This window comes from Tyto alba, unplaced genomic scaffold, assembly GCF_018691265.1.
Source record: "Tyto alba isolate M040663 unplaced genomic scaffold, T.alba_DEE_v4.0 Super-Scaffold_10, whole genome shotgun sequence".
NCBI lineage: Eukaryota > Metazoa > Chordata > Aves > Strigiformes > Tytonidae > Tyto > Tyto alba.
In genome coordinates this window covers 7,663,650-7,682,065 of record NW_024881262.1, presented here as the reverse complement: position 1 = coordinate 7,682,065, position 18,416 = coordinate 7,663,650, and the positions used below count along the sequence as shown (strand labels likewise).

At 36.8% G+C, this 18,416-nt stretch overlaps 1 protein-coding gene across 1 annotated transcript in view; it reads right to left on the bottom strand.

The window, feature by feature from the left end:
- Positions 1 to 17,947, bottom strand: part of NAALADL2 (N-acetylated alpha-linked acidic dipeptidase like 2) — a 406,653-nt gene extending 388,706 nt beyond the window's left edge. Inside the window, exon 1 of the mRNA XM_033006356.1 lies at positions 17,876 to 17,947. Within this exon, the coding sequence (XP_032862247.1) occupies positions 17,876 to 17,918 (43 nt within the window). The 5' untranslated portion in view covers positions 17,919 to 17,947. The remainder of the gene's footprint in view (positions 1 to 17,875) is intronic.
- Positions 17,948 to 18,416: the final 469 nt, after the last annotated feature.

Below are 18,416 nucleotides of genomic sequence, written 5' to 3'. Positions count from 1 at the left end.
ATGTCAGCACTGACTGTTATAGGAGGCTTAATATATTCCTGCATCATTAAAGTAACATGGAATGGTTCACCATTTACCAATGTACTTACAGAACCTGTAATAATCTTGAATTTAACTGAAAATACAACTCTAGGAAAAAAATTGGAGAAGCGTTAAAAAAAAATAAATAAAAAAAAAAAGGTTTTCACTTCCACAAACTTGCCTGGTTTCAATACAGTTGCAAACGTGCAACAACCTGGAAGACAGATGACTGCTGGATCCTGCACAGACCTGTCTGAGCATGGTGTCGAGGCCTTAATGCACTGAGCAATTACTAATGTGACAACAGATCACTGACATCCCAGCTGGGATCCAAGTATGTCACTAGAGGCTCCTGCTTTAGAAAAAAATCCTTTAGATCACGTACCTATCCCTCCTCCAGATGCATGCCACTCAGCTGCGATGCAGTATAGCTTCACCACTTCAATATATGGTATCACATCAACTCTGAGCTGGAACTGCAGGCTGAGTCCCTACGGTATAATTTCTTCCACGAGCACTTAAAGTGTCTTGGGCAGGATTACCTTTCTGTCTCTTAACAGGAAGGGAGAAAAAAAAAATATTTTGCCCTGGCAAAGGACTATAAAACACTGGGGTCTCTGTTATTTTTGCTCTTAGACTCTTCACATTTCTAATCTACACTTTTATTACTGCATCAAAGCAAAACACGCAAGATAAAAGTTGTATGCCAACTGCAGCCACGTTCATAACGGCCATCGCTACAGAGCCCTAATGAGTGTTTAACACTTTCCTAATGCAGGCAGTACACAATAACCTTTCTTATAATCAGGTTATGAAGCTTCTGGCTCTTCCTTAACAAAGCCCCCTCTCTCTTCCTTTCCTCTAACACAGCACACTGCCAATCTGGCTCAAAAATTAGGAAAAAAAAGGCACATCAAAATCCCTATCACATAAGTTTAATAAATATACTTCAAACTTCAAATACTGTTGAGGATATTCTACTAACAAATGCAAGGGGAAAAAAAAAAAAAAAAAAAAAAAAATCAAGAGTAAGACCGCAATAGGCTTCCATATTTTTTTATGCCCTTATATTGCCAACAGCAAAATTAAACTGTAAGAGATAATGAAAAGCTAAGGCTTTTTTATTTGTGGAATATGGACAACACCAGAAATACCAAACGAGTTCTTTTTCTTCCTGTGCTATCATTGCATAAGAATTAGTTAAGAGGGTATAACCAGATGGGTGAAACCACTTAAATTTATTTATTGCTGGCATGACAGGCAAAGATACCTGTTATACAGACAAACAGGGACAGAGTTTCTCATATCATCTGAACTACAATCTTCTTTTCCCCAAGTACTCCATTCTCCAATTGAAAATTAAAGATTTAGTTTGGGATTAGAAGTAGTTAAAAACAAAACAAACACGAAACAAACAAGAATTAGCGGTTCTAATTAATTCTTCCTTGTTGTAGTAATTCACAACTTGGAATATTCAGACTATTATAAATATTCGTAATTTAGCACAGTTCACAGCTATAAGAGCCCAACTGGACAGCAAATGACATACAATCAGAGATCATGATTCTCATAATTGTAAGCTTCAAACGAAGAATTACGAGTAAGACTTATTTGATGTCTTTTCCACATTCATGAAGTCTTCTTCTACTCTTTGTCAGAAATGCATACAGATAATATTAATCTTTATATTTGGAAAATTTATTTTATTTTTCTTTCTTTTAGAACTTTTTAATTAGTTTTTCCAAGATTAATGATCAATTATTGTTTTAAATTTGGATTTAATTACTGTGATCAGATGGAGACTGAATCATCCCTCTCACTCCAGGACAGTCTCTGGGCTTCTACCAAAAAAAATAAAACTTAACCCAACTTTTTTTTTTTTTTTTTTTTTTTTTTTTTTTAGTTCATGCACCACTATTAATGTTAAAACATCTTTGGCAATATCAAGAGAGCAAGAAAGTTAGGAGTATGCAGTTTCACTATTGCTATTTTACCTAATACATAACAGCAAGCAACTGTAAAATTTTTGTAAGTTGCAAGTTCTTACCAAAGGAAATAAGTGTCTGCTTGCCGTTTGTTTGTTTGCTTGTTTTTCAGAACTAGCTGAAAACTTCTATTTTGCAGTTAACCATGCAAAGTAATTCAACTCAACTCATAGCCTTCTGTTAATATACTAAACATAAATTAACAACAATATAAAACCAGACATGTCTGTAAATGCTTACTACCAAAATAAACATATTTCTGCTGCTTACTAGTAGACAGCAAAATAAGAACAGCATACTAATCCAGACAGAAAGCAGGTGGTTTGCTAGATAAGCACAATGCCCCATACCAGAGCTGGGTTACTGCATCTTCTACTTGAAGATTTTGCGATGCCAGTCATTGTGTTTCTGACAAGAGATGAAATCCCCAGTGGACTGAGCCTGTCATTTCCAGCGAATTTCCATACCCTGTCAGCAGTCACAGCACTACAGTTACTCCTGACAGATTCCTGGTGATATATTAACAGTTTACTCATGCTGATTAAATGCAAGGCAGCCAGACAACAATGCAAATTAGTAAGCAGGAAGAATCATTAGAAATTTGATTCATTATGCAAAAGAAGAAAATAATTTCAAATAGGACTATTAAAATAGTTGAAAATACATTTTCACTATGTCCTAATTTCAGTTAATACTAAAAAGACAGCAAACTATTTAGAAATACTGACTTTTGATTTGAAAAAGGAAAACTTTAATAATGGGTGAAATCAAAATCTTCAGGAGATTTTTGCAAAGACTGACCTGAAGAAGAAAATAAGTGTATTCTAATTTACAATGAATTAAAATCTGCCTATAATGATTTAACACTAAAAACTAATGGGAACAAACGGGTATATAGAATACAGTAATTATACAGTTATGATGATACATAAAATGACTAATATGATAACGCTTGGGTTCAGTAACATGATATGGGATACACTGTCACAATGGCCTCAGTAAATCAACTATATGGTATTCAAAAATATTTCTCTTTGATTTCTTCTCCCTTACCAACTAAAAGCTCTACAGAAGCCACAGCATTACTGACTGCATCTGAAAACATCAGTTACTCTTGCATGAAATTGAACTTCATGAAGAATAGGAAGTTACTGATGATCTTCAAATTTTGAAGCATAATAGAAATGTTTATCTTTATACTTGGCATAATTTAAACATTTATACACTAGTAATTTAAAATGGCTGAAATGCCTCATGGTTACGGGGTTTACAAATGATAACTGAACAATTCAGTAACATTTAAAATGCTGCTTTTTCAAATGTCCTATCTCAGCATTCTGCTCCTATTCTATTCCATGGAATATAGGATTTTAATTTTCTCCTATTACAGTAAGCAATCGTGCCTCTATCAGTTTTCCATCTTTACAACAGATGTGCATATTCAAAGACCTAAACGCTAACTTCCCGAAACAAATACCAAAATAAAACCAACTAACACAAAATGAAAAATATAGTCAATTATAACTTTTTTAGCCCATAAATGCCATAAAAAACAGAAAACAAGAAAAAAGCGTTTGCTAAAACCAGCCTGTCAAACAGAAGCATGCTAACAGGACATTTTTTTTTTAAACACAATCAGCTATAATTTTCCTATTTAAAATGAATATTCTAGACCTAAAATAGTCTTTAATTTATTTTTGGAATTGAAATAGTAGGTACATTACTTATTTCTTTTTTCTGTTCCCCTGAAAAGCCACAGATGGGTCACTGAATGGACTGGGTGCTTGGGTGCTCCCTCTTTCACTTCTGAATAGGAAATACACACAAGATAAAGTCAATTAAATGAAATGCAGACAATTGTTCTGCAGTCTTTTAAGAGGAAGAATTCAAATCAACTATGATAGGTAGGACAAACTGGATAAATAGGTTTAGCAAAAATGCATATATATTTGTGCTTATAATGTCTATAATCTTTTAACTTTAATATGATTGCAAGTCAGAAAAAGTTTTAAAGCTTGGGTTTGGTTCCAAACTTCATCCTCAAACATTTGTGTTTCTTTATCAGTTAAGAATTTCCATACAAGAAACCAAGATGACCATCACAAAATTTCAGTGAGCCTATTTCGCATCTGGTCAAAAATAATTTAAAGATACCAGCTGTATCTCATTGCCTCCACGCAGATGCAGTGCATATGAAACAACCGAACACAGCCAAGGCCACAGCTTCCCACAGCCACAGCTGAAAACAAGAAAACACCAAAATCACTTTTCAGAAGTCTGAGTTTTGAAGACTGAGATATGATTTGGACCAAACTCAATTACTCAGACTTAACTGGAGATGTGCTGCAAACTGAAGTTACTGCATCTTTTAAACCCTGACAACTATCTATATACATGAGCCTGCTTCATCAGCAGTTTTGTTTCTTTTCTTGGGATGCTTAACTCCGCTAAAAGAAGCCCCGTTCCAAGTCTTCAATACACAGAAAACTCCTATTCACTTGCTCCTGAGGCAGTTCATTTACAAAAGACTGGTACAAAATTAAACAATAAATTAAATCTGAGTACAAGTTCATGATTGGGTTTAAACAAACATCTGTTTCTGAGACAAAAGAAAACCCATTTTATTTTTTAAAAAGTCACTTTAGATATATGAAGGTGATTTTTCCTTTCTGCTTCTTTTAGTTTTGCTGTAATTGCAATAAAAGATTCAATCCAGTTCAAATAGCTGCAGCTGACACAAAACTAGAAAAAGAAGGAAAAGGAACAATCCAAATTTCTTAAAGCCAACAGCTGACTTGACAAACAGACAAAAGCTAGGATTTTTTGGGCCTTATCCTCATTTAGTGGGAGCACAGCAGTAACCGTACATGCTGCAGAACCAGGACACAGACATTAAATACAGGAAACTGTTTTCTTTTGGTCTGCATTAAAGACAAAGCAATAGACAGAAATAAAGCTGCAATGGACTCTCCTCATTATGTAAATACAAGAAACCAGAGAACACAATACCCTAAGGCTACGTACGTCTTCACACTAAGACTCCTTTTCGTTTTAGAAACAATTTGAATTTCCTCCTGCTTTCGGGTAAATCTAAAGAAGAAAATCCACCTCTTCCACCTTCTCGGACTATGTTCAGGGAAGGTTTCTTGACTAAGATTGGTGACTGGAGAAATAATAGGATTACTGCCTGTGAATGTATCACTAACTTCCTAGGTTAGGAGTACAACCACGTATTGAAAAGGCTAATCTCTAAATTTTTAAAGCTGAATTCAGTAATAAGTCAAGTGTGTAAATTCGTGAACTTTAATCACAGAACATGTACAACAAGGTATTGTACAATCTTCCCTCACCGCTCTACCCATTTTTCTCCATCATGTTTTGTGGGAAGAGCAAAACTTAACAAACTAAAATTGCATATCCAAGGTGGGCAGACAATGTGCTTTGCATGCAATTCATTTATGAAGCATGGCCACAGGCAAAATAAGATCACTGTACTGCATGTGTATACACACATACCCACCCACCACAAAGCTTCCAAGTACAATGGTTTTCAAGTGACAGATCAATTATATCCCGTGGCTTGTAAAAGCATGCAACTTTGGGACATGATTTAAAGATGTGTAACTGCTAATCTCTGATCTTCAACTGAAGACTGCAGTGGTGTGAAGAAGACTGGTTTATGGACCCTGAGCCACCTTCAGAGCCAGAATATCAGTACCTGCTGTCTCATGACTCTAAGACATCCATGCCAACAAGTGGAGGATTCAGTTTATCCTTAAAAATACAAAATCCTGTGATATCAGAATAAACAAAAGAATACACTTCATTTATAAGCCAAATCTGAGCTTTAACATTTAAGGAAGACTATATTTGGGATAATACTGGACTAATGTAAATTTAGAGAGATAGATTTTTTTTTTTTCCCCAAAATGTCTGACATCTTAAAATACTTATAATTTCCATTAATCTACCATAAATCAAATTATTGTGCTACATAATATTCTATTTTCAAATATTAAAAAAGAAGATAAAAATATCGGAAATGCTTTTATGTATGAAAGAGATATTTACATAATAAAAGGAGCTGGAAATGTCATAAAGCAGATTAAAAGACAACACTGAATTAGAATACAGGGAAGCCTCCGTTTCCAGATCACCTCTGAAGAGCGCTTAAAGATACTTAGTGTTACATAGAGCTTGGAAGCACAAGATAAAAGGAAATGTGTTCTCAACTCCTGTACATCGGGCACTACAGAATCTTCTATGTTACATAGGAAGGAGGAAACATGAATAAGTACCTTAAGACTCACATTTAAACCTGTTTCATAACACTTATTAGTACAGTGCCTACAGCATTTCAGATGGACAGCCAGCTGGGTGTTTGAAAAGTTTGTCTTGAAACAAGAAACATGCTCAGGAAGGTAGAAGCTTACTCCCTGATTTTAGATTTCCACCAGTGCAAAGGAAGGTGGTTGGTGCCACCAGACTTCATAACTGACCACCACTGCAGCAGAAGTGTTCTCTGAACAAATTATCACATGCTTCGTTTTGTTCATCTTTCTCTCCCAACCTTTCAGTTCCCCTCATTCATGGTAAGAGTTTTATTCTTCCTCTTGAATTTTAATAGCTCAGCATGTTCTAACTTCACATCTTAAGGAGGCCTCCTTTTGTACAGAAGACTGGTTTTTTTTCCATTTCATTTGAACACTCTCTTCTACTGTTAGAAATGACCCAATTAAAACCACAAAAGTACTTGTAAGTAGTCCTTGCTGCTATGGTATTTACCTTCACTAAGATAAAGGCACTTGAAAATTATTGACAGATTTTAACCCTGCAATGCCTGCAGAGCTCAGGCATTCCTATCTGCCTATCTCAAAGGAGAGTGTAAGGTAAAAACTGAAGTAAATGCCTGGCACAAAACAAGACAAGGGGGCAATGCGAGCCCATACAGAAAAATCTGTTATTCAACCAAAAATTTAAACAGGCCCTTTTCTGTCTTAGTCCACCTACAGCTTTGAGTCTTCAGAGTACAACTCGGCACCTAGCTTTAACAGGGGCAAGCTACCGCTTTCTTCTCACACTTCCCACCAAAAAGGAACCTATCTCCTTACATGTAAACATCAGAAAATTTAGTGGACAGCAAACACAAATTCCCTCCACATCACAAGTCAATTAACTGCATGTCTTACATAACTAATTTGTTAAAAAGAAACAAACAATAAAAAGCAGAAGTTAATTGCATTTTAATATAAATTATTTACACTTTTTGAAGATGATCAGGTTATTTCACAGTTTATTATAAAAGATTTTCTGTTACCATTAACTGAAAGTTAATAGTTTCCTGGTGTGGTGTCTTGAGTGTAGTAACTGCAGTGACACATCAACGTGTATTTTAAGTTGCTGAATATTGTAGCAGTACAAATCTGACCTGTTAGCACAAAACAATACATGAAAAAAAAAATCGAGTATATTAAAAATTACAGGTTACATTTTTCAAGGTATTGAGCTTCCCTTTGTTACCAAATTAAATGGCTCAACATATAAATGGCAGAACTTTTCTGGAGTACAAGGCTCAAATTAAATGGCTAAAGGGTAACTGCAGAAGACTGAAAAATCAAGGCAGGTCTGGGTTCTCAAATTACTGGAAGTTTTTAGAGAAAGAACTGGGTGTTTCAATGGATTGTTCCCCTGTCAAAAATGCATACATTTCACACATTTCTTCTTTTTTCAGAAAACTAAAGCAGACAAAAAAAAAAAAACCCACACCAACATTTTTCAAGTAGTACTAGGGTTATTCAGAGAACATAAAATTGAGGGTGGGGTGGTGTTCTTACTTTTACAGAGGGCTCTGCAGTCAGATAGAGGTGCCACAGTAGTCCTGCTCCATAAATGGAAGGCAGATGCGTCTTCTGATTTTTAATTTAGTCTTACGCAAAAATATTGAAGTCAGAACTTGCTATAGAAAGCCTCCAGAAACCGCATCATTGCTCCATGCCCTTGAAACAGCCACAGCTGTCTTATTCACTGAGGTTCATCTCAACAAAACACTCTCTCACAAGACACATTTTGTCTCTGTGTGTTCTTAATAGGCTTCCGTTTACCTGCTGGAGTGCAACCTGTCAGTTTGGCCACCTCTAATGCCTGCAAGCCTCAATGATATTCTTTCTACCCCTTTTTTTCAAGGCTAGGCAGAGTAAAGTCAGCCAGAAGGGTTCAAGCATCAGTACGCCACTGGCAGATACTACTACGAGGGAGAAATTTCCTGCCGAAGAGTTGGCAACAGCTACTACAAGCTGCCTCTCTGAAGTCATCTTTGTCCTACTTTGTCTAGGTTACTTATTCAATAAGGTCACAGCACCGCTGTAACGTGCACAAAGTTTGAAAAACTTCAGATGCCGTTTGGTATCAGGGCTCACCACAGGGTGCACGAAGATAAAAAGATGAGAATATAAGTAAAACTAACAAGCAGAACAGGATAGAGGTGCATCCACTCCTTGCTGAAATAGGGAGAAAAGTACAGTATTTCTCAAGGGTGTTCTGGGAGTTTTGTTTACAGAGCAGCCTACCCACATGCTATAGCTTTACAAACATCCTTCCTTTTAACATAGGTCCATCAACATTGTATTTGACACTAAGATTAGGTTTACTGTATCTTTGTATTAAGCCAAATAAAATAGCACTCATTTAGCACAATTCTCAGGACCACATAAACTACTTCCCTGTTTTATATGATGTAGACATTTGGAGAGAAAGCAACCACTTTTTGGTCCCACGGGCACCTACTCGGGAGTCTGATAGCCTCCATCACTCTGCCATCAGCCTGAGCTTCCCTCGATCATCCTTCCAAGGGGCAGTTCTTCAGAGCTCTTCTAACCCATTTTTCTCTGTGTAGCTCCAGTTCTCCTGGATAGGAAAGACTATCTTCCTCCTTTTACCTCAAAAGGAGGGCACCAAGCTGCTTATCCTCAAAGATAGTTTTGGATGGAGGAAAAAAGGGAGATTTATCCTACTCTGCCTATGAGGATCTTTGTGCTGAAATTTTAATGAAAGTATGGCCTGTATTCCCAGTCACCCAACAGGACTGATTTTGGGGATCACCTCAGTTCTCCCTCTTCTTTCACCTCATGAACCATAAGCAGGCATGCCATGAAACAACACATTTGGCTCTAGGCCTTATTATAATTAGAAATAGTAGTCTGCATTTCTAATGCTGCCCTCATTACATGTTGCTCTGAAATTCAAACATGTTAGAAAGCTCTTCTTCCTACTCGGCGACACCCGAGTACGAGCTCACTGTGCTGAAGAGCAATGCTAGCTTTGCCACTGATTTCATATCAGATCAGAATTTCAATTTTAGTATTTTAAGACAGACTTAGAATTTTTACACTGAACACCCATCGTGTAACAGCCCAGCTTTAAGGCAAAAAATACAGAAACAAGATTCCAGCATTTGTCTCATCTGGCCCTTGTAATTATAATTTTTCCACAACAGAGAAAAGTCAATTGAATTGTCATTTTAAATGTACCTCTAAGACAAGAAACACACTGTATGTATTATAGCATCCCATGGTGAGAAAGGGTCTTTGATAGAATTAGAATTTGCTTTCTTGCATCTCAAATGCAAATTTATCTAGAGATAGCTAAAAAAAGAAATCTGGTAAGAAACAAAAAACTCTTCAGCAATAAAATATTTTTAGTACATAAACAAACCAAAATATTCTCATTTGCATATGGTACATCTTCATCTCCTGTGACATTTTTTATTTTTATCCTATATGACAATGCTACTCACAAACTAAATAACCAAAAAAAGCAGGCAACATTTCTGATGCCAGATGCTGAAGATCAATAGCTATTTCACAAAGTTTATGGCATAATTAAAATTTGTAACAGGAATAATTTTCTTTTCAACCCCTCAGGCTAAGCCTAGAATTATTGACTAAATCTGAGTTATGTAGTGTAGCATTTATTATGTTTATGGATAATATAAAGGATTTTATGTTTTTTTACATGTAATCTGGTAAGTATAGAAACAATAAATAGGAAAAATTCTGTACCAGCAACGCTTCAGTTATAAACATTGTTTAGGTATGTAGAGGACATGGGTTTATGTAAGTATCTGCTGGTTAACCATCAGCTACACTACGGTTTGCAGGTGGACAGCCAGAATGCCTGTGAAATAAGACAACTGAATTTACAGTCCCTGAGAGCTCACAGAGCCTTTGTTACAAGGAGGCAGCATCTCAGGGATGTGCAAAGTACCAGAGTCATCGACACTGCTGGGAGCTGGAGTAATATGGTATCTGTAATTTAATTTACTGGTATATTGGAATGGCTTTATATTTATAACCTGAACCATCCACTTATTCTTTCTTTCACCAAAGGTATACTAAGAAGAGCCTTGAAAAGAAAAAGGAGAGCAAATGAGAAGAAAGCACAGTTGATCGAGGACAACTACATATTACCTCTGTGAGGAGAGAGAAAAAAATCATTCTGCTGCACAATGAACATTACCATGAGCTGGGTTTACTGTAACTCTCAGACCTTCAGGTCAAATATACTCAATTTAGAAGTGAAAAGATGTATATTTGTTTCCTGTCAGCCCTAAAAACTCAGCCTTGGGCAGTGGAAGTCTAACTGGATTACTTTTTGCTCATATGTCTCAATCAATGCTAATAACAACACAGGCCAAATTAAACCCTGATACCAGTGCAACCCCATTACTTTCATCATGTTTTCACAAATAAAACTTAACTAGAAAGTTGGTAAACATTTCTGCTGATGAAGTACAAGAACAAATATAGTCTGACTCAGCCCCTCTTTGAAGCACTAGCAGGAATAAAATGTGGTAACCTTAATTGTGTTATGAAGGCACATAAAATCTGATCTTACACAGGCAGCAGAAATGCCACTTTTATACAAGCAGTATTTGAAGAAAAAGATGAACATATATACAAATTGACAAAGCCAGCTATTATGAAACTACACCTAGCGCTATAGATTCAGTAACATTCAGGTTAAAAATCTCAGCTCCACTTTCTGTGACTGTTTCTACATGGAAACACTTAGTTAACTTTAGGTTATGCTTTTTATTCTCCTAAATGCTAAGAAGGGCTTCAATATATGACCAAAATATAACCAGAAGCAGCTGTAGCACCGCTCTGCAAGAGTGGATCCCTAGTACTAGTGCAGGTTCGGAGGCTCTCATGGCTCTGCACTGCCTGAAATACCATGCCGAGGTAAACATGACAGTCAAGATAGTGGACTCAAAAAAAAAAAAAAATGCAAAAGGCTCCAGCACTACTACACAGAACATGCACACCTTTGAGAGGGAAGAACGTGACAAGTCTCCCTGAAGTTAACTGTTGGTTTCTAATGGCTTCTAGCTGCTTTCCTGATGTAGATCAAGTAAATGTTTCTTGCTTCTCTGACTGCTGACTAAATGCAAAAAGAAGAGCTTTGCAGTTATTGTTCCGAGTTCTATATATTCCACAAACATGAGATGCCTAAAAATTGTCAGAACTATGACATAGACAAATACAGCTGAACTGCATCCTTAGAGTTCTTCTTTTCCCTTAAAAAAAAAAAAAGTGAGAGCTAGAAAATACCGTAACAGGTAATGAAATCACAGTATTTCTGACAAATGTGCATCCTTCTTCAGCAAAGCTGGCAGCATTTTATTCTGTAAGTACAGACATGTCCACACTTCCTCAAGTTTGCACAGCTTTCTGTGTAATTAAAAATTAATCTTAGGATATGAAGATCTTAAGTCACTGAAAAGTAATTAAACTTGTTTACTTTCCCCAACCCCCTATATCTAAGACATACCATCAGCTACATTTACTGCTGCATAAATCTTTTGGAAAAATATGCTTCCAGAAGAACATCCACAATATCCAAAATTTGCCTGAACATTCTCAAGTTCATCTGACAAGAGATAGCATAATCCTCATTTCCTTAGTAAATAAGGCTAAAATAGGCAAAAGTAGCCAAAATCCCCCAAACTCTTTACACTTGCTAAATTTTAGTTACTTGTCATGAATATGGACACTTGTAATAGCTACTGAAACTTGTATGACAGAAGCAGCATCACTAAGAGAGCGCAAAGTCTTTATGCGCTGCACTTTGCCTCTTTACAAGGCACATCCAAATGACACAACATAAACCACTTTCCATATCTATCACGTTCTGTTTTACAGCCTTCACAGTGTGCTCTTAGTTTAACAATTCATAAATAGTTTCAGAAGGGTAAATTCAAGCAAACAGCCCCCAAACAGCCTGATTGACCTTATGATTAAAAACGTCACAAAATTACTCAAACTCTCACTAACATTTCCTTCCACTAACATAGAGTTGCTTCCTACACGTAGGGATATCTTATTATGTATCGTATATATTATGACAATCTAGAAATGCAGAGTCACCCTGAACCACCAGAAATAGCAAGAGAACTAAGAAAATCAAGTCTCCAGATTTGGAACAAATCTAAAATGTCCTGTTTCAAATTTTTTTACATTTACTACATATTACACAGGAGAGCATTATTGCACAGGTACTGTGCCAGCTCTCTTTTTATTTGGCCTAGATGTCCTAAGTAACTGATGTTTCTCCTATTGGCTTGAATCCAGCTCGAATAACAATGGTATAGAAAAAACAACCCAAGAGCAAAAAATACCCATACAGTCACTGAAAAGTAGAAATTCTTCCAGTAAAGTCTATTTTATCCTACTTTTTCATTATTACTTAAAGCATACTATCTTACCATGTAACATTACTACATTACAGTCAGGCAATGTGCACTACAATGGTGGACCACAATGTCCAATTCCAGCCTCTTCCAGAAAACTTCCAGTCCTTAAAAATGGAGGAGGAAATAGAGACCTTGTCAGCACCTGCTACAAACGCAGAGCACTCTGTAGATTATGAACTAGTGTCATATCTGCATAAGAAGTTTCCATAAACATCAGTTTCTTTTGCCCGAACTGCTAAAACCACATCGATATTCCCTCTGTGTCAACCTCAGTTCTTTACTTTTCTCCAGTAAGTGACGTACTTTCAGAGAAAAGAAGTACAGGAGTGGCCAAAATAAATGTAACGCTTACCACACACACTGAAGAATGATGTAGTGGGGGGAAAAAAAAAAAAACAACTTCCCTTGGATCACTTCCCTGAGTGGCAAACACTGAATCCAATAGACCCTACTGCTGACAAGAGCTTATTTCCACATTTGGTAGAATTTCGAAGTTTAAAGTAGCTTTATGATCAAGATTATGAGGAAAAGTTTTCGGACACTTTGCAAACATCATCCTTTTACTATATATCTACTACATTTTCAATTTCAGTTCCATTTATTGCAGCAAGATGTTGCTATCTTGTTTCATTTTCAGGCATATATATTAGGATGCAATCATCTGCAACATACCTCTAAGAACTGGAAAGGATTATAACAGCAAAACAAAAATAATATGAAGCAGATTGAGAGCTGGAAGTCTTCCGTTTGATATCCATTTCTGCAGTGGATTCTCGCTATTGGAGAGAGATTCACTGTTATCATGCTTCAATTTATGCAGCTTTCTCAGTTTTAATATGCTTATGTTAGCGAGGATATTTCTGTAGAACTGAAATCCCAAAGCCTGATTCATGGGCACATATAAACTGGGAAATTAAAGCTAAAAAAAAAAAAAAGGCATATCTGTGATAAAGAGTTAAAAGCACCCAGAAAATGTCAGAATGACTTCAGCACAGCGCATTCTTTTGACTTCAGCTGATCCAGCTGCTGATGGCTCTGCGGGACTATTTGAATCTCATATTTTTCAGAGCACCAGGATAGTGATCAGAATGTACTTCTCTAGCTCTCTAGATTCACCACTTTGAAATGAAAGTCAAAAATCTACAGGAGGTAGCAATAAAATGAATTATTTTAAATTTCCCATTGTTACTGTACCTGGTTGGGGAATAGAGCCAATCTATGTAAGAAATGCTGTCACAGGAAATCCTCACTATTACCATTCAAAAAGAGCCAAGAAGGGACCCATTGATGTTCTGCTAATAACTGTCCAGAGAGCAAACAGGCACTCAATTCTGAGGACCGAGGTCATTGAACGCAAAGGGGGGAAGAAGCATTTTTACAATGGACCTTCAGAGTTACCACATTTTGTTAGAGAACCCCACAGTTCATAACTGCAGCAGATTACAGCATTCATTAGCATTCTTCAGAGTCCTGCTCAAAACCACAAACCTGAAACAAAACTTCAGCCTAGCAAGCATGGTAGACCTGCTGGCCAAGAAGCCCTCTCAGGAGAAAGGCTCGAGACTGAAAAGGCACCCTTCTGAAATTTGCTTCCTGGGACATTCCCCTTTTAATTCTCACTGTCCCATACAAGCATGCCATGTTCTTTATGTAGGCTCTTCGTATTTTCCTATCACCTTTGTTAGAAAAAAAGTAGTAGTTGCTTCTTTTAGACCTGGCCTGTAAATGTTTCATGAAACTACATATACATTGATCTAAAATCAACATCAGATCACAAGAACAAACCTTAAGGAACACATGCTTTGGAGCTGATCCAAAGCCCAGATTTATTATGGAGGGAATCTGAACTTGCTGGAAATTATTTTAAGAAATATTATACTTGTTTAATCATATATTTATATTAAAGATATATATAATGGAACCATTTATAAAAATGTTTTCAATGTGCAAGTAAACAGCACATAAGGGAGGCTTGAAAAATAGACAAATTTTTCAGGGTGGTATATTAATAATGTTCATATGACTCCTCTCATTCTTGACTACTTACTATGCCTCCCAAGAACTGAAAGAATAAGTTGCTTTAACTTGAACTTGTCAATTTAACTCTGTCCTCTATAGGCCACAGAGGCAAGCATGTATTACACACACTTAGCAAGAGACAAAAACTACTATGATCATCAAGCAACACAATACAGTGTAAAATCAATTACAACTCCTAAGCAATATCATAAAATTAAAATTTACAGTAATTGCATCTTGTGGGGCTAATATTGTCATACTCTCCAGTGAACAGTACTTAATTCGCAGGAAGACTGAAAACAACTACTCATGTGAAGGAATGGATCTTGATTCTAAAGGCAAAAAAAAAAAAAAAAAAAAAAAAACCCACAGAAAAAAAAAAAAAAAAAAACAAAAAAACAAAGCACCACAAAAATACAAGGTATTCTCAGTTAGTTGCGGTGCATTTCTGAAGGGCTCTCGGTGTGCTCACTTGAATGAGGAATCAATTTATGGCTGGCAGTCAAAGCCCTATTGTTCTGGGCTTTGCTCTTTTCAGTTGTCACACCCAGGCTGCAAGCCTCCGCATAAATGGGGTCTGAAGCATTTACAGAAGTAACAGAATAACAACGGAATGGAACCAAGAGCTAAATTACTCTCTGAGCTTACTGTACTCGGTGCAAAACAAAAATGCTGTGACGGCAGAGTGACCTTATATTTACTGACTGACCAGATGGTGAGAATTACTGACTTATGTAAGCCCCGAGCCTTCTTCACCATCTGACGGCTGTTTGGTAAAATCAAATAAAGGTCTCTGCGTAGTCTTTAGTGCACAAACCTAATCATCACAAGACTATTATGTTGTGCCCTTAGAAGAAAATGCTGCAGGGAAAGGCAAGGAGTGAACAGGACTGAAACCCTCAGATCCTCAAAAAAGGGTTTTTTTCACTGCAGAACTGAGACACATGGGCATAGCACAGCAAGTAGGTTTGCGCACCTGCTGCCCAGGCCATATCTCTTTTGCTAATGAATAAGTGAAGCCAGCCTCCAGGGCTGTCAATCTGGCACCTCTAGTAATTCATACAAGCACAAAGTTCTCTAAAAATAAATAACATGAAAAGAAATGCAAGTTGTCTCACTAGCAGTGGTTTTGACAGGTATCTTGAGTAATGTTAATTTTTCCACTCTTTTTCCCTTAAAAAAAATACCAGTTGAATCACCAATTATTTTGGACAGTTTCTAAAAACAAGCACACATGGAAATAATCCAGTACATTGGATTGATGGCAACTGAAAAAAACTTACACTGGGGGTGTATGTGTGTGTTTGCATGTGTGTACACACAGAACACTTATTCAAAAAAACAGTATTACTGTGCAGCCCTAATTCTTGTCCTATTTCCACTGATGCAAATCAAGCAGAATTCCATTTGACTAAACTCACTTAAACTAATGGAGAAATGGCAGAAATTAACTCAGATTCATAATCATGGTTCCCAAAAGACTTGTATAAAATACAAGAGCCCTGACAACATTTTGCATCAGTTTTACCAAAATTATTTTATTAGAAGCAGTGAAATAGCTCCTCACTTACAGCATGAAAACTAAAATCAGAATTAGGCTGGATGTAATTCTGAACAGCACAGTCCTGTAACCATGAGTCAGATCCTGAATGAAGAAAGAGAAGAAAGAAACACTTCTCTCCTTACCATGCCAGAAATGGGGTTTAGACCTGTACACTACTGAACATTACTGCTGGGTTTTTTTTGTTTGTTTGTTTGTTGTTTTTGTTTTTGGTTTTTTTTTTTTTTTTCCAAAATTAAAATCTGGATCAAAATCGAATTTGCTACAGTGTGTTTTCTGGTGTTTTCTGTGTAGTATGTAGATACTTATTAACACATACACTGGGCCAAAAAAAAAAAAGCCACGGAATAGAAATGCTCCATGAACAAAATCTGCTCTGGCATTAACAGACATATTTCCAATTAACATAGGCCTGAGACACATTTGAATCCCAGTTTAACATGCTTGTAGAACATGCTTATAGAGAATGACTTCAAGGAATAAATAGTAACAGAGCTTCTCGTTGACTACAAAGTTACCATTTCAGCTCTCCAAAAACAATTTGTAAATTTTACAATAGCTTGAGGATTCTTGCAAAACCCAAAATAGATGCAAAGATTTATCCCTTTCTGGTATGCAAAGCATGAGAAAGAGGCCAAGAAGAAAGTGGTAAAGTCAGGCAAAAGAAAAACACGGGTTGAATGTTGGGGGGAAAAAAACACTGAATGCTAAGAAGGTAAAATAATGGAATAATTCCTCGGGAAGATAGTATTTCCCGGGACATTAAAACTGCCTGTTGAAAGAAAAAAGGGCTACGGGGAAAACATTCTTTCTCAAAGCAAAAACTTGTCATAAATGTTGCAAAAGAAGGACTAAGCAAGATTTATGAACTGTTGCGTTCAGACTTCTACTGAAAATTTAAAACACCTAGGACAGAATACTCTGTTCTTACAGTTAGTCACACAAATGATTCCAAGGGCTACTTTGCATGCGTGTGTTGGTGTTACCTTAGCACAGCCCACCAAAAAAAAAAAAAAGTCAACAACCTGGAATAAGACAAGAATGCAAATTGGAAAGAATAACCTTCATCTTTATGCATCTGTCATGCTCTGCTTACATGCAACAGGTACTCAATTTGTGCAAAACACTTGTGCAAAGCATTTCACATCCAAAAAATATTTGCAGCAGACTGAATTACCTTACACAATGGTAACCTCAACTTCCACAGATCACCTTAAATTTAAAGCAACCTTTGTTGATAATAGAGCACCAAATGCTTACACAATCTTATCAGACCTTCCCTTGCCCTCCTAAATTCATAGTGTTTTGTTTTTCTTTTTTAAAAAAAAAAAAAATCCACAATGTATTGCAGAGATGAGAGATGTGGATTTCCTCCTTTCCCCAAAACACATGCACATGCAGAAACACATCCCATGTCACATGTGTGGACAGGCAGCACATGCTGCAACAGCCGACAGCAAAACAAGCTCCCACATGTAGAGACTAACAATGCCCCAAACCTTCAAACAGCACAGCATTTTGCAGGTTGCATGTGCTTACCTTGTTGGGATGGACTCGGTACACTAGATTCATTCTCTCCCATTTCTAGAAAACGATGAACTCCCCCGTAAAGACTCAAGCTGTTTTATCAAGTTGACTTGGTTGCTGTGCAAGTTTTGACCTCCTGACTTTGAACTGTAGCACAGTAACCGTATACCTGACTTTCTTCTGTGAATAATTAGTATCCTGCTTCCTGAGCTACCTGGGCTTGCCTGACCTGTTTCTCTATAAACTGACATCATATCCTTTGATCTCCTTTGATTAACATGTGCTTCAGGCAAGGCTGCTTTGTCTCCCTCTTGGACTCTCCTGCTCATTTGCTCCCCACCCTTTCCTTTCACTTTCACCCAGGCAGCGATCTGAAGAATATTTCTCTTTCACAACAGGTGGTTTAGTCAAAATGCCAAAGCCTGCAGAAAGTTTGCAACTGTTTTCAAACATCCTCTAAATTTGCATTTCATAGGAAAACTAAAGGATAACTATCAAGCCAATCTCTGTGGGGTAGAAACTTTGCAGCCACAGCTCTCGGCCATGGAGAACG